The following is a 26,424-nucleotide window of genomic DNA, read 5'->3' as shown; positions in this document are numbered from 1 at the left end:
ATGTTGAACCAAGAAATAAATATCTAAGTTCATACAAACAAGATATCTGTACGGTATTGAATCCAAAAAATATTAATAATATTGTCAATATCTATTATTTTCTTACTAAAGTCCTAAGTATTAGAACAGCTTTGACAAACTGATTCGTACTTCACTGTTTTTTTTTTTCATAAGAAATTGTTTTACATTATTATTATTTTTGTGCATAATACATAATATTTTTTGTTTTTCGGTTATTTCAGTTTCAAGATGATTTGTTTAAAATTAAATTCATAGTTACGTAGTATTAAAACTGTCCGGTAGGACAGTTGTATAAGGGTTGATCGTCAAAAACTGCACGAAAAAGCGTAATGTTGAAAAACACCCAACTTTGACAATTTTTTTCTCTTTTTCTATAAAAGATAAAATTCCCAAATTTTCTTTAAATTATAGGGCAAACCCTCCTTTATAGCTGCAATTTTTTTGCAACAACCCAGATCTAATAGGTTTCGAGAAAAAAGTTGCCGAAAATGAGCAAAAACGGCTTTTTCAAAAATTGTTGTTGTTCTTGTTCTTCTTCTTCTTCTTCTTCTTCTTCTTCTTGTTGTTGTTACCTTTTTTGTAAACTACGTAGCGCCTAAACGCGGGAACCGATTTTCATGAATGAGGTGTCATTCGATTCGGAATTTTATGTAGATGTGCCTTTTGGGGGTCTCGATGCTGTACATCGCATAGGAGAGGAGTTAGCCCCCTTTATGTAAGGCCCCCTCCAAAATTATTATTACTAATTATTCTGTAAATCTTGGCCCGATTTTGAAATAATTTGGTAGGATGATAGAGTTAGGGCTCCCCTACGTAACATTAAAGCGGCGATCAGCTCTTACACTTGTTAAGGGAAAGTATAGCAATCGTTTCAAATTATCGACACGAGAACCGATTGTCATGAATGAAGTGTCATTCGAATTGAAATTTTTTACAGATTTGCACTTTAAAAGTCTGAACGCTGTGCCTCATAAAGAGGGGAGTTTGCCCCACCCAAGTAAGGCCCTTTCTAAAACTATTATTACCAATATTTCTGTAACGCTTTGTCCGATTTTGATAAAATTTAGCACGAATAAGTGGTTAAAGCTCCTCTACGTTGCTGATGCTCTTGCACCTACTAAGAGGAAGTACTGCAATCGTTAAAATTATCAATGGGTGAACCTATTTACATTAATGAATAGTCGTTCGATTCAAAATCTTTGCCTTTTAGGGAGAAGTACTGTAATCGCAGTTTATTTTTCTTACTCCTCTTAAGAGGAAGTACTGAAATCGCAGTTTAATTTTGCTTTTTACGTACAAATACCTTCCTATTTTATTCAAAACGCTTTCTCAAAAAAATTGTTATTGAGGATGGCAACTATAATCATTCTTTAAAATGATCTCTCCAATGGTAGTTACGGTTCCGACTTAACACCTTATCAGGTTATAATGATAGAATTGCTTATTCTAAATTTTAAAAAAATCTGTGAAGCAGATAAGTAACTTTGTAAAATAGACAAAAATGAAAATCTATCCAAAAGGTACAAAAATCTCTTTAACAAAAACTTACAGTTTAAATTGTTAAGTATAAGGGTTGATTAAACGCCAAAAGGTACACAAATCAGCTAGTACCCAACATTTCATTCATGCTTAGCTGATATAATTTAAGTAATTTTGCTGCATTAACTTTTTCTTCACATTTTTTTTAGAAATTATTAGATGGCACAGACCCTTATGCTGGCCAGATCATAATATTATTTTGTTATAATTATGATAAAATGTATATTATATCTTCGTTTTTAAATAGGTACTTTATTTTAACTCCATTTCAAATTATTCTTCAAATTTCTCTTTAATATGCCCTTTATTCTTAGTAGTCACATATACATTCATGTTAAAGTAGAGAAAAACAAAGTTAGAGTCGGCTACTGTTTAAATTTGAATCACGGATTTAACAGAATATTTCAGTCTTGAATTCGTCTTACCGAAATATTCGTGAGCACAAATAACACACAGTTAATAACAAGTAGATTATTCAACAATAATTATTCATTTCTCAATTGTAATTTAATTTAGGCCCCCTAATTTTACTTATAGTAAAATACTGGAATAATTAGCTGTCCTAAAAATATGCATATCTTATTTATTATATATTACATATATTCAACATTGTGAGAAGAACAGCTACATTGAGAGTGTAATTGAAGAAAACTATATTATTTGCGATAAAGCCAGATTATTTATTACCTATTATTATAAACGTTTGGCTACTACATAAAATAACAATTACTTTAATCGAAGAATGAACTTAAACCGACGATTTAAAAAAATAAATAAAATAAAATAAATAAATAAAATAAACAAAATCATTGATGTATGTTGATATAAGCATTTTTTAAAAAAAGGTTTTGAATTTTTTAGCCTCATAATTTTTTTTTATTTTTTATAACGTTTTTCTTTTTCACCTGTAATTAATAGTTTGATTATTATAAATAACTAGATATAACAGTCAATCTACAGTGCTACTTGAACAAATATTTTGTAGATGAAAAGGGCCAGCATAAGGGTCTGTGACATCTAATAATTTCTAAAAAAAATGTGAAGAAAAAGTTAATGCAGCAAAATTACTTAAATTATATCAGCTAAGCATGAATGAAATGTTGGGTACTAGCTGATTTGTGTACCTTTTGGCGTTTAATCAACCCTTATACTTAACAATTTAAACTGTAAGTTTTTGTTAAAGAGATATATACAGGGTGTTCATTTTAAGACGGCTCAAATGCATTTCATGTTTAAACGGTTAATCTGAGCAAAAAATGGTAGAGGAAAAATTTGTTGCACGTCACCTCTAGTTTCAGAATATGTGACTTGATTTTAGATTCCTACCCGCATACGCTGCTGTCGCGCGACCAAAAATGAGGGTTCACTTTTTCGGATTCAAGGGATTTCAAAACTGATATTTCCACTGAAAACTCCAAATCGAAAACTAGCACGATTAGGATTTAAAAAAAAAATAGCGCCGTCTATTGGATGTAAAGGCAACACACGCTATACTAAATATTTTACGATTCCATTTCAATGTTTCCGATTGCATTGTTAAATTGAATGTTCACATAGATTTCAATGTGTAACAAATAGCCCTGAATCCACCAACTACAACATTAAGCAGCTTTCTTCACGTTATGTCAAAATAACTCGTTTGCCGAAAACGCTGCTGTATTCGGAAGTGCCTACGTATTACACATGGAATGCGAGTAGAAAATCATTTGAACGACGCAAACGAGGAGAGCGAGTCGACGGACATACCGTGCATCCCAATCAAGATGAATGCTTCTTTTTTCGCATGCTGTTGTTGGTAAATGTGGCCCGGTCCAACGTCTTCCAGCAATTGAGAATGGTCAACGGCTTTACATAGGCCACTTTCCGCAATGCATTTTAAACTCTGAATTTATTTGGTGAACGTCCGACACTGGGATGCATTTGATGTATTGATCATATTCGTGCATTGTTTGCAATCATATTGACCGCCTGCTCTTCTTCATCTCCAACAGAGTTATAGGACAAATATAAATCGCACGTGGTTGAAGATATTTTCCGCCGAATACGCCAGTGAAATTCAAATATGAGCATGGATTTCACAGCTGAAATCTAAAACGAAGTGTTGATAATATAAGATTTGTGCTTAGAAATCGCGAACAAAGTTCTCAATCAATTTGGAATGCCATCACCGAATCCATCCGCTGCTGCTTCGCTACGGACTGAGCCACAGCAACGCGTGGCCGGGTAAAGCTAGTTGCGAATAAAAATATTATAATATTTATATTTAGAATGTTATAAGCTACATATCTGGCTCCCATCCAATCAATATTTATTACCTTCGTAAAATAGTTTTATTACTTTGTTGTGAGATAGATGAAGCTGTCTAATTTTTGTTATGGCTAGATCACATATCAGATATGCCTCTCCGTCACCTAAACAAACTATCCTTTATTAATAAATAAGACTGTATTGAGAGTTTAGACTGTACCAATTAGTCAACCATTTTTCAATAACCACTTAGTTTTAATTTAAATAGTGAAGTCTCGTAAAGTTTCTCAAGTATTCTCAACTGATTTCCGCTTAAGTTATTTTTTCTTTCCAGAGACAGTGCTTAATAAATACAATCAGAATAAACAAATAGATTAATCTAATACAGACCAATTTCTGGGTCCGGTCTCCAAACCATTTCTAGTGTTCTATCATCTAATCTTCTGTTATAATCGTCACGATCAATACGGCCAAAAAACACAGCATCGTATCCCATATCGGCAAACTGTAAACCAACTTCAGAAGAATGTCCAAATGGGTCAACTTGCCAGGCTACATTAGGAAAACTGCAGTCTCCAAAGGTTTCTTGTATAAATCTGTGCAAAAAAGATTCAATAATTGATAAAGATTAAAGTGTCATTTCAACATAATTAACGATTACCATGAATTGTAGAAAAAAAAAAACGCGATTAACCAGTGAATAGGGTGTTAATGTCGAAAGACAGGAAAAAGGTTTCTCTGCATCATAACTTATAATGAGTCACTAATATAGATTATTCTTAGACGACACCGTAGCCGAGCGGGTTAAGAGGCGAGACCTACAAAGCTAATATGCATTGTGGTACTGGATTCGATTCCCGGCCTTGGCCTTGGATTTTATTTAATGGTTAAATGTGAAATAGTAAAGTACGTTTGCTATTCAGCTCCGTCCACGACACCTAGTAAATGTTAGTTGGACGTTAAGCCCCGCCTGAAAAAATAGGCGATTACTTTAAAACTTTTTTTTTAGTTTATTCTTTACTATTTTTCTTGTTTCACTCACGGCCCACATCTCAAGAACTGCTATCATCTAAGCCTTGTTTAAGCAGAAATTCAAACTGTACCCAAGAGCTGAAAGAGCGATGCTTGCCCTTCAGTTGAATTGAAATGCCCAAACACTATACTTAGAATAAATAAACATTAGATATGCTTGCAAAGTGGCTATTTGCGCGCTGTTGAAGGCCCGATATTGCTTGATAATTCCATTGCCTTATAATAACTAATTTATCTCTTGAGTGATCATAAAAATAATACAATTAATTAATGAAAAGTTATTCAGTACCCGTTGCACCTATGACCAGACGTCACGGCAATATAAGTAATATAAACTTTATTTTTTGCTTGAACCCCAACTAGTTAGTTCTAATTAACTAATGGATACTTTTAAAAGAGCCAAAACTTGCTTTAATCCAAAACTCATCTGATGGATTAATGCTGTGTAATGAGTTGTGGCTTCGTCCGACATAACCCATCCACCATGCGTGATTTGGAGTCTTCCTTGCTTGACTAGTTTCCTCAGTTTTTCTCTGTGATATTCGCCTCTGTCATTCCACCATCGCCAAAGAAATGCAGACTCTACATAGGTGAACCTATAAAAACAAGGTAAATCTGCTTAAATAGATAGTTTTAGTTTTATTAAATGGATAGTGGAGATACAAATACGATGATGAACTTTTTACAATTTGTAAACAATTTCTGTAAAATATGTAAATAGACAAATTTCAAAACCGTTAACTGGAATGATTAATTTATCAAAATCAATTAAGGGAATCAAGGTAGGGACCTAATACAAAATCTTTTTTTTAACTGTTCAAATTTTTGGAAAAATATTTCTTTTTATTTGACGAAAGGCATTTTATGAAAATTATAGTATTATTCTTTACAAACTAAATTTACAACTCAATTTTTACAAATATTGAATTAAAGTATTGACCTGCGAGTTTCATTCACCTCTAGTTCTGCCAGCACGGAGTCGATGATGTACTGCACACCAAACGGAGCATGCCTCTGATGTCCTGCAACCATTAAAGTAATTGTATTTATTAAAAAAAAAAATCTGTTTTTTTCCCTCAATACTTTTTTCAATTCAGTATTTAATTCTGCAATACCAGGTGGTCCTCCAAGAAGATCGAAGAGAAGATGGCCTCGCGATCTACTCTCCTCATAAGAGCAGACTAACATATGTCCAAGATAATGGAGTGACACTGCTGGGTGCCTTCTCCACTTGTATATTTTCACGTGTTATTTTTTTAATCATGTACCACATTTGCTTGTTGCAACAATCGTTGCAGTTGTAAATTCAATAAAAGATTTTAAAAAAGTATTTAATAAAAATTTGCAGTAATAATGTCGTTTTATTTAAAAAAAAAAAAAAAAAAAAAAACTAACGCTGGCATAAAATATTCCGCCAGCAAAAGTTTGGCAAAAATTAAAATAATTACATCAAAGGCACGTCAACATCTGAATTTATTGGCGCCCGGAACTTTTTTTTCTATGCACTACCCGGCCTCCGGACAGTATTTTTTTCGTTACAGACAATACTGTCCATCGCCGGACCATGAATTGTAAGAAGCTCCTAGAAAGAAAAAAATGTATAGGCCAGTAGCCGAATTCGAATCCGAGATGTCCGCGTGGGAATCCAATAGACTAACCACATAGATAATTCCTTCCATAGATGTTTGTTACTAAATTGGTACATGGCTTGTTTTATTAGCTTATTGTAACAATCTGCTTCTACAGCTTTAGATGTACTTACTTTCTACACTCACAATAACTTCATTAAATTTTCATGAAGCAGACTTGAAGCAAACCCGTTTAGGGACAAAACCTTTCCTTTTATACTTTGTTAACTTTGGAAGCGGTTTTAATGTCATTAAAACCTTTTTTTGAAATAGTAAACAAAAAATGACTGAATTTAAGATATCAACTTTGTTACTTTAAATGGCGAAGGTTCTTACAGGAAGTTAAAAAAAAGAAGATAAATTTCATTTGGAGCATACAGCAATCAACATTTGCTTTTACAGGCCATTGACCAGAATCGAACAAATCTAAGAGGTTAATAAAGAAGTGAACGAATTACCAAACATATAAAAGTTATCTTACCTCCGTAGTAGTATTGATCTACGGTCTTTAGCCAGCCGGCATCATCATGCGTGTGTGGGATAAGATGAATGTTCAACTTGTCTGGCTTCACTTGATGACATCCCTGCAAAATAGCAAACTCAATCATTAAGGAGATGGTACGTACATACATAGAGCATCAATATGCTACAAAGCTCATTCAAGAATCATTTGGTTACATTTACACATGATTGTTTTCTAGTTAAAATCAAAGCATTTAACTTTGTTTCACATTAGATGCTTCAGCTGCTAGCCACAAGGCGAGATCCAGCCAGGAGTGGCTAAGTGATTGAATCTATTAGTGATGCTTATGACTTTGAAATCCTCGAAGACAGTACCGGAGTTTACGCTTATCATTTGTGTCCATTAAATACTGGCCTTTTAATAATTTTGTGTAAGTTAAAAGTAAGTTGATAGTTTCCCTTTAGTTTTAACACTATTATTATGACAACAATATCACAAAGTAAATTACTAACATAAATCTTTTAAGCGTAGCCTAAGGCGATCGCCCCGCCTGTCCAAGCTTTGGAACCGCTCTGACTTATTCTCGTATATCTTTGTTTACAAAAAAAAAAAGTATAATCCATTTTCAAAAATTTAAATTACCAACTAGACTGTTTTAATGTTGAATTAAATAACTTCCTAGGACTTAATAGCCAGTAGAGCCTTTTGGAAGTCTTATAAAATTACGAATCATCTAGCTGTGTATCTAATACAGCGTTTCCCAACCTTTTTTTTGGCTCGCATACCACTTGGTAGTACATCATGATAAATATTACCACTTCGTAAAAATGATTGTATTTCGTGAAATTTGTTATTTCGTGCGTGCTATTTTATTTATTATTATCTTTATTTGTATAGTGATACAATGTATCTTTAACAAAGGAGTTCAAGTTCATGTTCACATTACAAACTTTGTAAAGTGTAAGATCTTAGTTTCAAAACTTTTTTTAAATAATTAAAAATTGCGTACATATTTTTCTCTTCAAAATTATTAATTAATTTACAAAGTTCTTCTTTAGGATTATTATATTTGTTTATATGGTGTGAGATTCTAAAACTTCATAGACTTGGAAGCTGATAAACATGCTCGTTCTTATTACACATTAAACAATGATCTTTGGGTTAGATTGTATAAATTACATTATTGATTTTAAATTTAATAACATAAGGGTCACCCAATCTTATTTCTTAAGAATTCTTATAACGAAAAGAAATGAATTTATCTAACTTTTGTTAACCAACATTTTGTAATAAATTTCGAGAATTCCAAAATATATTAAAAATAATGTTATTTACATTATTTAAATAATAATAATAATAAAGTGCCTTTATTCAAAATTTTACAGAATTACATATTTGTTTATTTAATTCGTAACAGACAAATACTCATGGTTGAAGAACCGTCTGAGGGTTGTCCCTACTTATTTTTACCCTTCTACATGATGAAAGCACAATGAATGAACTGTTAAATAAATACAACAAAACAAAGAAAAACAGAAACAATAAAAGAAAAAAAAACAAAAGAAAAAATAATCTCACCACAGACAGAAGTAAAAAAGAGAATACAGAAAACAAAATATTCTTAAATACAGTACACGACGTTATATAATAAATAATAATCAAAATTAAGGCCACTTAATATTTCATTTATTTACGGAATAGGGATACAGACACATTTAGGTGATACAGGTACACATTAATAATAGATAAAATAGTTTAATAATTGAATTCCTTCACCAGTTCGTATCTATATGCCCATGCCGCTTTACAATAGCTTACCAAGCTTTTCCAACATTTAAATCAGTTAAGTACAAATGTTCCCTGTACCTGTCTAAAATTATAGAAACATTAGGTTTGTGATAAAGGCATTCTAATGAGCCCAAATCATCTAAATTAATTTCTTCTAAGCATTCAACTACCTGTAAGCACCAATTAAATTTAATGTTGCTTGGATAGAGCTTACTCATTACAATTCAGTCTCTTTAAGCAGATTTTTAATACATGGTTATCATTTAAGTTCTGTCACATGATAATTCTATTAAAATTTCTGTATCTTTTTTTGAAAATGATGTAGCTCCTCTTGATTGGCCCCTAGATGGTTATGGTGGCTGAAACTATTGAATTGGACTGAAGAAACATGACTGAAGCCGTATGGATGCTTTGTATATAACGTATATAGCAATAACGTGTCTGTACATCGTGGTATATTTGTTAAGGATATTAGATGATTATTTATGAGCATAAATAATAATTTCATATTTGATTCCGTAACAGAGAAATGGACAAATCATGTAATTTCTATTGATATTCAAAGAGCAATCAACTCGAGTTATAGCTCTGTCTATAGGCACATGAGTGGACTAAGTATGATAGAGGAATATCTCAAATTCAATTGTGCGATCGACAAAATTAGGGTTGTGAGCCAGCCACGAGTGACAAGTGATAAAAGTGTAAAAGTGTGGTTAAAAAAAGGAAACTATCACTCTATTGATACGCAATCTGTCTGCACTATATGTAATTTAAATAAGTTCGTTTAATAAGAAACTCTAGAACACCTGATAATCGAATGTTGTATTTATCAACCAATTAGGCGCCAATATCTATCAGAGCTTGTTAGTGAAAATTCTTTTAATAAATTTCTTATTATTCAAAATAAAGACTACCTAAATAAAATATATGAATTTTTTTACAACAGATGTTTTACAATGAAGATCTTTTTGCCTCAAAGAATAAATACTACTTTCTAATATTAAATTTTAGTATTTTATTTATGTCATTTATTATGTCATTATTAAAAAATATTTTTTAGTTCAATTAAGTCTAGTTATATAGTATTCAGTTACATTGATTTTTATTTCATTGTTTTGTAAAGATTGTAAAGCACAGAACCCCTGTAATGTGTATTTTGAAACATTAAATACATTACATTATCTATCTATCTACTTTTGGGCCAGAATTACCTGAACGTAACCATTGGGTTGATTAGAGTTTAGGTAAGATAGTTTGCCTATTGGGAACCAATTCGAAACGCACCACTCTTTCAAAGTTCTAACAAACGCAAAGCGTTACCTTTTTTTGGCAAATATTTTTCTTATCCACTGTTTTTTGGGAGAGTTGTAAAATTCGAATTATAAATATATCTATCATATATCTATAATGAATGATAAATATATATGTATATCGCTTTATAAATAAAAAATTATTTGGATTTTTAGCATCACGTATCTATTCATTGTGCTTTTTTTACTGAGATAACAATTCGTGAAGTCTTACTGTTTTTAAGCACAATTTCAAAGACTTTGCTTTTGCTATTTATAGTAGAGTAAGACACTAAACCCATCGGCAAGTTTTCTCGTTGTTGTTGTGTGAATAATAATAATTATAATAATATTGTGTTTATTTAGAAACAACATACATACAAAAATAAAATATTACCCTAACTAAATAATTAAAATAATCAAACATTTCTTTAATTAAAAACGAAACACACTTCGGGCATGGACTTAGTCCGTCTGCCAAGGTTGTTGCGAGAATTAACTTCTATAGCTTCTTTTAAAACTATAGGGTCAAGGGGCGGGCCCGATCTTATCGTATTTTCAATATTTATTTGCCTGAAATTTTGAAACCGATACTGTACAGTACGAAATGATAAAGCATTGAGCCCATTCAACATCACTAATTTCTGAGCTTCAGCTATAACTGAAAACATTAAAAATAAATAAATAAATAGTTCAATGTAGCCTCATTTTCAAAATGTAATTTCAGAAATGAATCTCATTGTTAAATAACTAGTGAAAAGAGTCCCAAGTTAAATATTAGCGCTTTGTATTTAAAACAGTTCATTCATCTAATTGAACGAAACAAAACTGATTTCTATTCTATCTTATTAAATTGTAATCTCAAGAGAATGGTTTTTAACAGGCATCATTCCAGTCCATACGGCCTAAAACGGTGTTTACAGCGACCAGCCTAAGTGTGCATTAAGGTGCTGAAGATGTTCTATTGGCTAGCCAATGAAAGGCCAGTTCAAGTTCCAAACTATCAAGTTTTTCCTCAATTCTATTAGTGTCTCTCTTCAGAATTTTTTAAAAACTCCCAGTTCCTGTTGTCGTTTAGTCTATTCATAACTCCAAGGGCTCTTCTAAATTATTGAATACCATGAGATTTGTGTAACAGTAAGATTTAACGCTAAAGGTTACTGGACTGTAGCTCTTGTTTACAGTTGTAAACTTTTCTTTTTTTTTTTGGTATACAGAGCATACGATTTTATATAAACAATATTGGCCAGTTCCAGTATTATTGGACTGGCAGACTGCCACTTGATGCAATAAATTTTATTGAATAACCTGCTAGTTCATTGACATGTCTTCTTCATTGAAATTTATGTTTAGCAGACAGAAATATCGTGTGTGTGTGTAGAAATTACTTTCAGCACAAGTTCAGCATTCGGCTGTTTTTTACTGTTATAATCCTGAAGCTGATAATCTTACTCTTTAAAAGCATTTAAGTTTTCTGAACGACACAATTTTGTGTAAATATTCACACCATAATCTCTGACTCAATAATTACAGTTCTAATGACAAATTTTTCCCTAATATTTTTTTGCCAAAATTTGAATAAATAAAACAAAAAGATATATTAAAAGTACAATATATTCTTTTAATGCGTTAAAGATTAAAAATTTTTATGCAAAATTATTAGTTATTACCGGGAAATTGAGAAGTAGACACAATATTGTATAAAGTTACTAAAAAGAACAAGCAATACTGTAAAATTTCTGACCACCTTCGTGATATTGGAAAAGGGATACAATTTAAACAATCTTATTGAGCCATTACAGTAATTTATCAAAAAAGCTAATGTATAAAAAAAATATGATATTAATAATAATAGGGGTAGCTCAGGGGTCTGCATACACCGGATTTCATCGCGGAAGTTACAGGTTTGAATCCAGTTGGTAGCCCCTTACACCTAATTTTTTTTAATTGTTATTATTATTACCTCAATAATAGTAATAATAACAATAACTACTATTATTATTTTTTTTTTATTTGAGGCGCGTCAACATCTGAGGTTACTGGCGCCCGGAACCTCACCGGACAGTGAGCTGTAAGAAGCTCCTAGGAAGAGAAAATCTAAGGGTCAGCAGCTGGATTCAAACCCGTGATCTCCACCTGGGAATCCAGTACGATAACCGCATAGCTAATCCCTTCCCTTATTATTATTATTGTTATTATGACAACGAGAAACTTAATTTTGTCCATTTTTCCTGTTCATATTAAGGAATTTTATCGTAGTTTGTTTTTAAAGTAAATAAATAACGAAGTTAAAATTAATTTTTAATGTATTAATTAGATAAATACTACTACTATAAAACTTTTTAATTCTCAATTTCTCTTTAATTTCAATTTTCTAAAATAACTCCGTCGTCAGTTGCGGAGATTACAGACCTTGTTTAGAATCTTTGTTCCAAATAAGGTACGCTACCAGGTGCTTGTTCAGGTTTGGTGATGTGAGGATTATTTGCTCCTACTGATAAGAATAAACAACCAATGGACCAATTATTAGAATTGTTGTTTTCTATACCAGGCTCTGAGAAAATTTCCAATCTCTTGTCTATCAGCCAATAGATATGCTCAAAGCGAAAATAATTTTAATAATTGTTCCATTAATTTAATAATTTTGATAATTGGTCCAATGTAAAATTATTTATACTTTTGTCCAGTGACAAAAAAATTCATCAATTTATATCGTTGAACAATATGGTAGTTCAGGTAACGCTCCTTGCACAGCGCCATATTTGGTGCAGATCTCGGACTGATATCAGATGCCATCATTTTTCAAAGTTGTTTTAAATAAATAATATAATAATTTTTCTTTGCTAATATATACAATTTTTAATATGAATTTGTATTATCTTTTAGTGACCGTAAACTATTAATATTTAGGATTAAACCAGCGAGGATTCGGTCAAAATTAAAAACTCCGTCTACACGCCATCGTTTCGACAAATATATTATCTTCCTCAGAGCGTAGTTATTTAGGTGAATTGGTTTGGATTCAGAAAAAACTGAACCGTTTTTTAATAACAATTTTTGATTATTTAATCTCTGCGAAAATAAGTTTAGTTATAGTAGTCATTTACTTTTACTATTGAGCAAAATTTCTGCATTCTAGCTGTATTTATAAATGAGATATAAGTTGATAAAGATTTGGAGCTTTACATTTTCTTCATATTTCGAATTGTTGTATCTCCAATCATGTTAGTCTTGAATAATTTTATTGCCAGCGATATTCATCCTAATTTTAAAAAAAATTATTTATAATCACCAAATGGAACTGATTAACTTACAATATAATCATGAACTAAAACCCATTTTTGAAACGTCAGAATCAATAATAGATTTTTATAACACCTACGCCACAAAAGAAACATTTTCTAATTTGAGAAATCTTGTGCAAAACGTTGTAAGCATTTTTGGATCTACTTTTACCTGCGAATCGTTTTTTTTTTTCGAAAATAAAATTTATCAAACATAAATCCGCTCGAACTTAACGGTTGAAAACCATCTGACTTGCAAATAGTTAAGTGAAAGAGTTGAGAAACAAATATCTCACTAATTAAATATTATTCGGCCATCTCACAATTGACACTATATTATCTATGTTTATATGTATGAATAATAATAATAATAATACGAGGGTCGTTTGAAAAGTCCGTGCAAAGTCAGAGAGATAGCACCACTGGCGCGTATCGAGGTTATGTTTAGTTAGTAGCATCTCTTGGAAGAACACACACCAAGTTTCAGCCAGATCGGTCTATTTCTTTGTGTTTGGCATTCGTTTGAATCGAGGAAGTCGAGTGATTTTCAAAAAATGGACGAAAAAGAATTTCGTGTGTTGATTAAACACTACTTTATGAAAGGCAAAACGCCTCAGGAGACTAAAGAGAAGCTTGATAAACATTATGGTGACTCTGCACCTTCGATTAAAACAGTTTATAAGTGGTTTCAAAATTTTCGGAGTGGCCATATGGGCACAAGTGACGCTGAACGTTCTGGACGCCCTATTGAGGTTACTACTCCAGAAATCATTGATAAAATCCATGATATGGTGATGGATGACAGAAGAGTGAAGGTGCGTGAGATTGCTAGTGCTGTGGGCATCTCGAATGAACGGGTACATAATATTTTGCATCAACATTTGGACATGACAAAGCTATCCGCAAGATGGGTGCCGCGATTGCTCACGCTTGACCAAAAACGAAATCGTGTGAAGTGTTGCAAGGACGGTTTGCAGCTGTTCCAGAAGAATCCGCAGGACTTTAAGCGTCGTTTCGTCACTGTGGATGAAACATGGATACATCACTACACTCCTGAGACCAAAGAACAATCTAAACAATGGGTTACCAAGGGGGAATCTGCGCCAAAAAAGGCGAACACCGTTCCTTCGGCCGGAAAGATTATGGCGACTGTCTTTTGGGATTCGCAAGGAATAATCTTCATCGACTATCTGGAAAAGGGTAAAACTATTACAGGTGCATATTATTCATCGTTATTGGACCGTTTGAAAACCGAGCTGCAAGAAAAACGCCCACGATTGGCCCTTTTCCATCACGACAACGCACCAGCTCACACCTCAGCAGTTGTGGTCGCAAAATTAATGGAAATAGGGTTCCAACTCGTTTCACATCCCCCCTATTCTCCAGACTTGGCTCCCTCGGACTACTATTTGTTCCCCAATATGAAGAAATGGCTGGCGGGAAAAAGATTTTATTCAAACGAGAAGGTGATTGCAGAAACGAATGGCTATTTTTCAGACTTGGACAAATCCTATTATTCGGAAGGGATCAACAAACTAGAGCAGCGTTGGACGAAGTGTATAAGCCTAAAAGGAGACTATGTTGAAAAATAAAAAAGGTTTACCCCAAAAAATTAAGTAGTTTTTATTTTTGCACGGACTTTTCAAACGACCCTCGTAATGAATTCTGTTTTGAATTTTCCTTGCTATAAGTTTTTGTTGACGGTCCAATCTAATAGTTATGCAAATAATTTTATAAGCGACCCGCAGTCTTATAATCAATTTCCAAATTGGCCAACAAAATCATTTGGATTGGCCACCCTTGGCTTAGAAGATACGAACAGGAAGTGGGAATAGGATTATTTCCGTAGTTTCCCCCGAAAAAAAAACATCTTTAGCCAAGCTGTTAACAATTTCGTGATTTTGTAATCCTAAGTGCTCTCTAACCCTCATAAAGTTTAACTCCAGATTTGTTTTAGAAATGAGTACATGCGTCAAATATTAGGTCCAGTATCTCCATGATAAATGTGTTTATTACAGAGTCATTAACATTTCTATATCACGGTTACTTACAACGTAATTAACAAATTTTAAATTTAAATTGCATTTGAACTAGGAAGTGCAATTGCGACCTGCATTGTTTGAACACAGGATATGCTTCAAATTGTATGCAGTAAATTTATTTACAAATATATTTACCATTTACTGTTACATTTGACATTACATATTACGATGAATTTAAGACATATGTACATGTAGCGAAGCGGGATTTTCTACCGTGGATACCCAAGTTGTAATTAGGTCAAATCCCTCGACTTATTTTATTTTGGCATAATTACAAAACAAAAATTATTACCCACATAATATAAAATTTCTTCAAAAGAAACAATTATTTATTTATTCTTATTTTTGTTTGGGCTTCTAGCCCGTACAAAAAGAGTTGGATACATAAATGAGTACAAAATACAATCATACAAATAATAGTGAATATAGAAATAAAGAATAATGAAGCACATTTCATGTGTACAAACAATACAAAACAAAAGCAAGTATAAGAAGAACAGAACAAGACAGCACAAAATGTCAAAATTAAGAATAAGTGAATTTTAAATTGTATTAACTTGCTAAGGATCAAATCAATCAATCGCTTCTCGGCCTTTTGCCTAAGATCAAATTGTAGTATCTTCAAAAGAAATAACATAAAGTAAATTTCATGAAATATGCAACTATAATTTAGATAAATCTATTCATAAAATATAAATTGAAAATGCTATTTCCATAGAATGTTATTTCAATGATCAGATACTGCACTTTGATCTTAGCTAAAAGGCCGCGAAGCGAGAATTTTGTCCCTTCTAAAGTAAGAGTGATGACTGGAAAACTAAAGCCCATCTCTACGATTCTATCTCTGAGTGTGTGCTTCTTTATTCGTCTGAAATTTGAGGTTCGAACTAAACTCATATTCTAGAACAGTGGTTTCCAACCAATTTTTTCGCCCCGTACTCCTAAAGCAATTTCACTCGAACCTCACACCTCCTGAAATTTATATTTTGCTCAAGGATAAATATAACAAAACAAAAAAAAAAAAGTATAATAACAACCTAAGATGTGAAATATACCCAATAAAACGAAAACGAAATGAGATGTTTTCTAACAAGCTCCAATGAATATCTTGAATCATGAGAAATAAAAATATGAAAAATATTTGAATAATAATAATATCCTATTATTTACCTGGACTTTTCTCGCACCCACTGGAATATCGTCTCGCACCCCCTGGTGGTGCGAGCACCCCAGGTTGGGAACCCCTGTTCTAGAGAGAGGGCAATTAAGATTTAAAAAGGTTTTGTTACACTTGCCTAAATGTACGCCTGACTAATATGTCAGACTTGAAGCTAGCAGATTGCACGTACAATTTTTTTTTTCCTTTATTCTTAAATTCGCAACTGCGTAACACATAAACGCAACAAGCAAATATGATTGCTATAGTATGGCACATCATAAATGTGAAATATAGAACAAAAAAAAAATAAAATAAAGTAATATATAAAGTAAAATAAAATAATAAATAAATAAGTAAATAAAATAAATCACAGGAAGGGCTTGAATGAAGGCCATCCAACGATGACCATCATAAGTCGGTTAAAGAAGAATATCGAATGGATTGAATTCGAAGGATGACCATTTTATCGTTCGACCAGGTGATCGCGAGGCCATCGGCGCCTCAGTCTGCGAGGAGGATTTGTCGGGAGGTTAGTGCAGGACAGGTTGCTAATTATGATGTTGGTAAAGTCTGGAGTGGAATTTGATGTAGCGGGACTGGACAAGGTCAGAAACAAATGGGATTCGCAGGTCGGTGTGGATGGTATGGTTGCTTACGTAGAAGAGTGCATCAGTTATGGTTCGAAGGATTTTTGACTGGAGGGTTTGGATTCTGTTTAGGTTCGAACGCTTAGCTGTTCCATACCGTTCAAGTCCGTCAGATAGGAGCGAGTAGGGCTGAGTATAGTCGTTTCTTGTTTGTTAGAGTCAGTTTTGACCGTAGTCTCTTGGGCATTCGATATCTCTGGTTTAGTTCAAGTCGTTTGAGTCTAGTATGTGGATTCCACGTGATTCACTTGTCAAGGTATATTCCAAGATAACGAACGGTATCCGCTACAGGAATCGGAATGTGATTCAGGTATTAGATTAGATTGTTTAAGACGGGCGGTTCCACCAAAAGGTGGAAGGAACGCAGGCAATCCTAATGCCCATTGTTCCCCGCCCACCCCTCATCTCATAAGAGATACCGGGGTTTAAAAAAAAAATAACAAATCCGGCTAAAAGTTGCCAGATGCTAATATAATAAACTAATAAATTAGTAACAGGGCACTAGGGAGCATAACGACTCAATCGCCCAGTGCACTGAATAAACCTAGAAAGTTCGTTTAGATTACCCGATGCCACAATCTCCGGCAGGGAAACATTTACCCTACCGAAGACGAGGAATCTAGTTTTAGAATAAACTGGACACACCTCAACAAAGTGCCTCACAGTTTCATCGGACTCACCACAGCCAGCACAATTTGGCGACCGGATAAGGCCGCGTTTAAAAAGATGATACGCTAAATTCGCATGTCCACTCAACACCTGAACCAGCTGGCGGATCCGGGACCTGCTAAGACCAACCATATCCGTTCTCGACAGGCCAAGGATTTCCTTAGCCTGGCGGCAGTCAGTTCGGGATCTCCACCGTTTCCGATGTTCTTTCAAAATCCACTGCTCTACCTCTGTTCTACAACGTCGATAGGATACAGGGATAATAGGCTGAGGAGTCATTGTTATCAACGCAGCTCCTTCCTTTGCCGTTTCATCAGCAAGTTCGTTACCCGGGATCCCAGAATGACCAGGGGACCAAGCAACCGAAACAGTATTCAGAGCTCCTAACAAATTAAGAGCAACGTGACAAGAATTAACCGAGATTTGATTCTTACTAGGAGAGACCAGAGCTTTAATTGCAGCCTGGCTATCCGTGAAGAACCCAATTTCAGTATCAGCAAATCCCTTCCAGCGGAGTAAAGTAGCTGCCATCTCAATAGCAGCCAACTCCGCCTGAAAAACAGATGCATAATTACCAAGGTCAAGGCAGATGCGTTCCCATCGGAGCCCAAACTGGGGTCCCCAGATGCAGAGACCAGCACCTGCCCTATCCATCAATGACCCATCCGTAAAAACAGAAATGGCCGTAGTCTCTTGGGCATTCGATATCTCTGGTTTAGTTCAAGTCGTTTGAGTCTAGTATGTGGATTCCACGTGATTCACTTGTCAAGGTATATTCCAAGATAACGAACGGTATCCGCTACAGGAATCGGAATGTGATTCAGGTATACTGGAGGGAGTATTTTTCTGTTGAGAGTGAAGGATATGCAGCGGGATTTATTTCCATTTACCTTTATTCTCCATTTACGGAACCAGGGTTTAAGGATGTTAAGATGGGCCTGGAGGGATGGATCTAGTGGCTATAACCGGATCGGTGTTATGGGAGAGGATAGCAGTATCGTCTGCGAAGGTATAAATGCTCGTACTTGGATGAAGAGGAAGGTCAGCCGTGTAGACAGTGTATAATAGGGGGCCAAGGATACTTCCTTGCGGGACTCCATCTACGATTGGATAAATTCTTTAAGATCCTTAAGTGGATGTTAGACTGGTGTGAATCTTTGTTAGAGATGCCTGAATACCGGCTACCTAAGTTGTGCTATTCGAGATTGGTGGAATTGAGTACTTTTACTATGCCATATAACTGGGTGATAGAACTGAGAAGGTATCTGATTTCCATCGGAGCAGATAATATTTGGCTGTTGGATTCTTTTAGAAATAATCTATTTAGCCGAGATATCAATTCAGTTTTAAACAGTCGCTACAATACTGTCTATCGAAATATTTGTAGGTTTCTCTTTTTCTTGTGAATCTTACCTTAGATTTAATACTCACATTAATAAACTAAGATTGATAGCCCAAGTACGTGTAGCTAAAAAAAAATAGTTCTGGTATTTACCTGGATAGAAATAAATTTCAGTTTGATTCTAGTCAGTCTTGTAAGCTATGTACTTTAAATGAACCTGACAATTTAGCTCATAGCATTTTAATTTCTCTAACTTTTACATCATTGAGAGAAAACTATTTATACAAATATATTTCAACATATGATGGAGAAGAGCAATTAATAAATTTACTGAGTTTCCTGGAGCCAGGACATTTAGATAAACTGAATTATTTTTTGTTAATCTTCTTAAAATAAGGAAATTGTTTATTTAGTAGTAATTGTTTATTATAATTTGAGTTTTCCAAGTTTTCTACTTATTTATTTTTTTGGTAATTAACCATTAATTGTATATATCATAATTATTAAGAAGTGGATCAAGTTTTCTTATAGAATATATTTCTTCATGCTGGAAGTTTAACTGGTATACGAGGTCTGGCTATTAAATAACGAGACTGATGCTGCTACAGAAGAACTATGCATGCGCCAAATCCTAACGACCGACTGCTGGGCAGCGTAAATCCTTCTCTTTCGATTGCAGCGTCTCACATGTTTGTAGAGAAATGTGTCTGACCGGAACCGTCGTTTGTGTAAGAGGTGTTAGTTTCGTTTTGCCGAAAACATGATACAACACATGTAGTAGAGCAACGAATTGTCGTGAAATTTCACATGAAACTTGGTAAAACCGCTACTAAAACTTATCTTTTATTAAAAGAAGTTTATGGCGATAAATATTAATCACGTGCACGAGTTTTTGAGTGGTTCAAGCGTTTCCAAGACGGCCGAAAAGACGTCGGAGATGATGACCGACCGGGACGCCCTTCCACGTCCAAAACTGATGAAAATATCGATTATAATTAATCAACATTACAACCGTGAGGTGCATGCTCAACTTTGTGAAAGAGTAAGGGAAAAACGACCCGATTTGTGGAAGAACAAGTCATGGGTTCTTCATCAAGACAACGCGCCGGCTCACACTGCATTGTCTGTAAAGACGTTTCTAGCCAAGTACAACATCCCAGTTTTAGGCCATCCAGCCTTATTCGCCTGACCTGGCCCCATGTGACTTTTATCTGTTCCTCCAAAGTCAAATCTGCATTAAAAGGAACACGGATTTCAGTCCGTTGAAGCTACGAAAGAAAAAGCGGCACGCGTCATGCAGGAGCTCACAGAAAAATACTTCCAGCACTGTTTCGAACAATGGTAAATTCGCATGGAGCGTTGTAAGGATAGGGGAGGGGTGTATATTGAAGGTGATAATAACTAAATATGTATAAATTTAAAATAAAATGTTTTACAGCAAAAGTTATTTAATAGCCACACCTTACATGTACTTCAGTACAAATAATCTTCAGATTTGGGACTGGAAGGGGGTGTTGCTGGTGGATCTTTTTGCCTCGTGGTGACACAATAAAGAAAAGTGCAAAAATATTGTGAGACTTTAAAAAAAAAAAAAACGCGCCGTGCAATCCAAAACAAAAAGGTGAGACATGCTGATTAGAGGTAGTAGAAAGCACAATGTTTTTAATATATTAGTAGCAAAGAAATCGTGCAGGTTTTAATCAATTGTCAAAATATGCAACAATAGAACATCATGAAATCAAAACAAACAGAACAAGATCGACCAAGGGAGGGGATATAAGAAGACGCTGAGGGCGAAAGAGAAGAAGTAGTTTTGAAAGAAGCTTAACTCTGCATTGCCAATGCTCGAACTTAGTCAGTTATTGCCAACGTGGAGTCATATTGACTCCATAATTTATTTATTTATTTATTTTGTTTACATTGATTTCAATTTTAATAAAATTTGCATTAAAGGATGACAAAGAATAGAATTAAGAACGAAAAAACAAATTTTGGCGCTGTCCTCAAATCGGCTCTAACATGTAAAATTACCTTTGTTTTGCAAGAAAACGTGTTTCCTTTATAAAAATAGCACTTGTTTAAAATATTTTCTAACATTTTCTCAAATATTTCGGAGAGATTAGAAGTTTTTTTTAAGTGCAATTTGTAACCTTTGACTTCCTTATTTTAAGAAAATCTACTTTAAAAATTGACTACTGGTCCATCTAAAAGAGTTTTCAATGAATTAAACAACTTGATAACTAACGAGTGCTCGTGAACACGTTTTCTTGCAAAACAAACCTAAGTTTCTCATACGAAGATAAAAGGAATCCTGGAAAATGATATACCGTTTAGAAAGCCCATTAGACAAGGAAATTTTTATAAAAAGTGCCAGCAACTAGGTCTGATAATGATCACATAAGGGCCTAATGAGTTTTCTTCAAAACTTTCGATTACTTTTATTTTTCCAGTATTCCGAGGAATATTGAGGCTGTTTGGAGAATAACTTATGCTTCGAAATGGTGTTAATTTTTTAGAAAATTTATCTGTCTTTATAACCGTGTCATCAGAATCGAATTCGGACTAAAACTTAATTATTATATTGATTTATTTATTTTATCAAATTTGTTGACCCACCCCGTCACCACTGAAGACGTGGTAATGTAAATAGGTAATATTATTTCAAAACGGTACTTACTAAAAAAAAAGCACGCCTCGCACTAGTTCACTAGAGCCGAGTAAACAGTTTTAATCGTTTTAAAAATAACGTTCATGATCAGTGCCCAAACTTCCCTTATCCTTTTAGGCGGAGAGCATATCCAAAATATTTTTACTACAGTTTTAATGTTAAACAATAATACCGAAGGCAGCCGCTTTTCGCAGCCTCTTGCAAATGTGCAGTCCTCTGCTCCAGTAGTCTTGGGATCCGAAAGCTTAACTCTGGAGAGTTGTCAAAACAGAGAGATAGACGAAGCTCGCTTTAATCACACTGTCAATTTGAACAGAAAAACTTTAAATGCTCCATTAGTATCCAAGGTCAAATCAGAAAATTTATTCGTCAATTCCGGAACTTATCACTCACTGCTTTCTTGATTTATTTGTTAAGTGGAAAATGAAAATTAAATAGTTCTTACAGAATTATCATATTATTTGGGTATGCAAGAGATATTTGCTTCAATTAAAAACGAAAATTTAACGGATTCTGTAATATTGTAGAATTTTTTTTTTTTTAATAACTAAAAAAACAAAAAAAAATCAGACTAAAAGAAATACTCGAAAACTCTCTTTAAGGATGCATGATGGGAAATTTAGACTTCGAAAATGGTTTCGTATTTACAATTTCTTTTATTTCTGTTGAAAATTGGAAAATATTGAGATTTCACTGCTAAATTAAATTTTTTCAGAGAATTCCTCAAAAAAAAAATCCTAACATTGCCTTATAGTTGAAATTATGATACAGATGTTCGTTAAGTAAAGTTATACTGATATGAAATTCAAGATTCACTCTTCTACAGCCTACCCAGATAAAATTACCACGATTCTGTTCAGGAAAATATCTTCAAAATTATTTACAAACAATTTAAACATACATAACTCGTTAATTTCTTACGATCGACTATTTCTCGGTGCAAGAATGACCCGCAATTTTTTTTTTTATTGCCTGCTCCTTTAAACCATTATCTTTTAGATAATTGGTCCCCTATCCGCTTATAGAATTTGCTTTTGTTAAAACTATTATGTCCGATTCACCATATTTTATACTAATAAATAAAATACAGGTGTTGGATCCGTACATTATATTAAAATTGTACTTAGGAGAAGAGTTTAACTTTACTTCTCCCTAAGAGTCTCGTTTAAATAATGTTTTTTTTGGAAAAATTTCTTACACCTACTTTAATGCAGCAAGTATGTATGTTCACTGAAATCATTTTAACCATTTTCGATAAAAATAAACCTTTAAAATTGAAAGGTCTATTACACAAAGTGGCACTACCTTTGACTGATCTTCAAATTTGTAATATCACTAACGTATATACTCATACGCGCACCTAAAAGGACCAAAATATGTTTTACAACATATTTTAAAAAAATGTAACTTAGAATATATTAATAATTGAAAATTTAGATAGGCCCGCAGTGCTGGATAACATCATTAATTGTATCAGTCGCAGCAAGCATGTTTATTTCATCTCTAAGCAGTTTTGGATTTTCGTCCATCATTAGAGGTAGTAGATTAATAAGTTCGGTTTCGGGAATATGACTCCCTTATGTCAGCAAGTGTAGCGTGAAATGGAAACATAGAAAAAAAATTGGTAAAAAACACTTTTTCATATTCAACAGACCTAATAAAAAATAATTGAAAAACTGCATAGTGGTGAGATAAAATTTAAAAAAAAAATTGGGGGGATGTTTAAACAAAAACAATTTTAGCACGAAAAACCAAAATAATAAAACTGAAATTTCTACTTTTTTCTCATAAACGCACACACAAAATGTTCAATTAATAAAAATCATTTTTCCTTTTCAGAAGATCAAAGTATTTTTTGAGAAAAATTTCAAATTATTACAAATTAATTTCAAAATTTTGGTAAGACAGATATATGATTAAACATAGCTCACCTTTTTCGCACATGAAGGACAAGGATATCTGGCGTAACCGAAGCAAAACATCGAAACACTAATTACGAAGCATTTCTTCAAAATTAAATACATCTTATGATAAGTTTTTCTTAAATTGCGAACCACGCACCTACTTGAATTAGTTCATAACTGGAACTGAGCCCGAGTTAGAATCAAACACTTGCGGCGCTCTAATAGTTCAAACAGTAGTTCCCAGAGTTCGTCTTGCGATCAACTTAGTCATTTTTTTTTTTTTGCAAGTAAGACAGGCGAAAGCACCATTTGGCTCGCTTATGGGTTCACAAAACGTGAGAGGTATTTTCGGTGAATCCAGACTGCACATCCACTTACCAGGTCTAAGAGAACTAACTAAATTCTTACAATTTATAAATTTCAAATTTTCTGTAAACCTGAAATTTTTACAAAATGATAGATTGGCTTTTTATATAGAGTTACCATAATAAAACTTTGTTATTATTTGGGGTTGATTAGTTTAGTGATAATAGAAGCTTGTTATGCTTCCTAATTCTTAACTTTTTTGTAAATTATATTAAAAAGTTACTCGCGATTTTCTTTTTGCAGACTTTTTATTTTAATAACCAAATAATAAAACATTAATATTAATGAATACGTTCACGAAGTTTTAATTAAAACGGCTACCAATAATAATAATCATTAATTATGTTCATTAACACAAATTGGAGGAACTGTGATATGACTGGTTAAGATAGATTCCTGTTGCTAGAGATAGGGATAAGGCTCCTCATGTTTTTCCCTACCTATTTTGTCTTTTGATTACAGGTATTAGATGAACTAATTGTAATAAATGAATAAAACAAATAAGTAAATCACCAAGTAATTAATTAAATAAAATAATATTATGATAAGCACTAATGTTAAAATGCAGTACTAACAAAAAGTAAATTAATATTAAAATAATGATAATATTGTAGCAATACTGCAGTATAATACAGACTTTCTTTTGGCATTCATTAATTTAAACTCATTAACTTTATACACGTTTAAATACATAGTTCCTATTCTTACATATTGTTGAAATTAGAGTCTACGAAGGTTGGCCAGAAAGCCTACGCCTCCGCAACCCAGAAGGCTATTGTGGCACCACTGGTAGAAACATACCTTCAAGTTCTACCTATTTATTTAGACTTACAGGTTTAAGGAGAGGATCTCGAACAAACCATGAATGCGTAGATTTTTACCATCCCATAAATAAATACAAATTCAATGCGATTTTTATATTCTTCTTGATAGAACCAGCACAGGCTATCATTTGTCAGGCCTGTACGATACAAGAGTTTCCACAATCTAAAATGGGCCTGTGAAGAGCCTTACGATCAACCTAACGGCCGCCTGGCCTTGATAAGTAATGACTTAGAATGATTGGGCATGTAGCTTTTAATATAAACTTATTCGCCTGCCTCTGATCTGGGGATCCCCATATACCACTTCTGCGACTTACAACGCACCTATTCTTGACCACACTGCCAAGACATTTTATAGAACCATTCCTGATCTAAGCGAACCGTCGCCTTATTGCCCCAGTAACCCGAATCCCGGCTTCCAGGCGATAAAAAACCTATATTCTAAATACCAATTATCCTCATGATTTCTTAGCAATCCCACATCAGCCATGAGAGGACTTCATAAGAATTAATGGCAAGGCACTGTTCCGGAGGCCGGCATTTCATTGGGAAAAACTCGGGGCGCCAATGTCCTCATACATTGACGCGCCTTAAATTAAAGAAAAAGAAGAAAAAAAAAAAACGTGGCAAGGCATCTGGCTGACCGGGAAGATAACAACACTGGAATTATTTTCCGTTTAAAAACAGGGCATTCTAACTTGGACACGTAAATATGTTGGCTAATATTACAGCACCAACCGTGAAACTTTATATATTATTAGAAATAATTTTGCTTAAGATGTAAGAGAAAAAAAAATGTAAATGTTTGCAGTATTTGTGTGATGTTTTTAAGATTAAAACGCAACACAATCGATTGGTGTAAAGGAAATTTTAAAAAGTTTAAATAATTTGTTGGCCATTCTAACTTGACGTCAAGTAGGGCTGGTCACTTACTTTCCTCAATAACTTTTCTATTTTGGGGGAAAAACGATGAACTTTGGCAGATCGACGGCGCAAAAGTTGTGCAAAAGATCTTTGAAAAATTTGGTGGTGGCCAGTCCAACTTGAATAGCTCCGTACATTCTTGCTCTTACTCTTTCCTCCGTCATGGAGCCGTCAATGTACCACATAGAGTTACCTGACACTGGCAGTCCTTGCTTCTCGAATTGATGCGGATCTCTTATCTTTGGTATGTAAGAAATTATAGAATTGACTTTCAAAATTTTACTTAACACTATATTATACCACAAATAAATAAAATAATATTAATATGGTCAGGGGAAGTTAAAAACGCTATCAAGGTAAATTAGAGCTGTATTTAAGCTGGATAGATTTCTTTAAAAATAATGTCAATTTTAAAATTTATTTTGCCTAAATATGATAAAAAAAGAAGAAGTTATAACCTAGTTCCACAACATAAAACTGAATTGAGGAAAAGGTGGTTCAATAAGGTTGTATGAAACTTGAGCACACACTTTCAAATTACTTAAAAAATTTAGGAACATAACTCATACTGCTGATAAAATGTAAAAT

The 26,424-nt window shown here is 33.5% G+C and overlaps 1 protein-coding gene and 1 non-coding gene across 3 annotated transcripts in view; both read right to left on the bottom strand.

Annotated features, from left to right (window-relative positions):
• The window catches only part of LOC141461590 (lysosomal alpha-mannosidase-like), a 45,506-nt gene extending 21,598 nt beyond the window's left edge, over window positions 1–23,908 (bottom strand). For both annotated transcript variants that reach the window (XM_074142723.1, XM_074142724.1), the window contains exons 1-5: window positions 23,750–23,908; window positions 6,949–7,051; window positions 5,780–5,861; window positions 5,250–5,435; window positions 4,198–4,403 (exon numbers count right to left, since the gene is read on the bottom strand). In XM_074142723.1, coding sequence (XP_073998824.1) covers window positions 4,198–4,403; window positions 5,250–5,435; window positions 5,780–5,861; window positions 6,949–7,051; window positions 23,750–23,842 — 670 coding nt within the window. In that variant the 5' untranslated portion in view covers window positions 23,843–23,908. The remainder of the gene's footprint in view (window positions 1–4,197; window positions 4,404–5,249; window positions 5,436–5,779; window positions 5,862–6,948; window positions 7,052–23,749) is intronic.
• LOC141462109 (U2 spliceosomal RNA) lies at window positions 15,919–16,111 on the bottom strand. Its single transcript, XR_012463109.1, has one exon. It is a non-coding gene; the product is annotated as a U2 spliceosomal RNA (small nuclear RNA).
• Window positions 23,909–26,424: the final 2,516 nt, after the last annotated feature.

The sequence above is a fragment of the Rhodnius prolixus genome, unplaced genomic scaffold, assembly GCF_049639745.1.
Source record: "Rhodnius prolixus isolate KJV_2025 unplaced genomic scaffold, Rpr scaffold_12, whole genome shotgun sequence".
Classification (NCBI taxonomy): domain Eukaryota; kingdom Metazoa; phylum Arthropoda; class Insecta; order Hemiptera; family Reduviidae; genus Rhodnius; species Rhodnius prolixus.
This window is presented reverse-complemented; position numbering and strand designations above follow the sequence as displayed.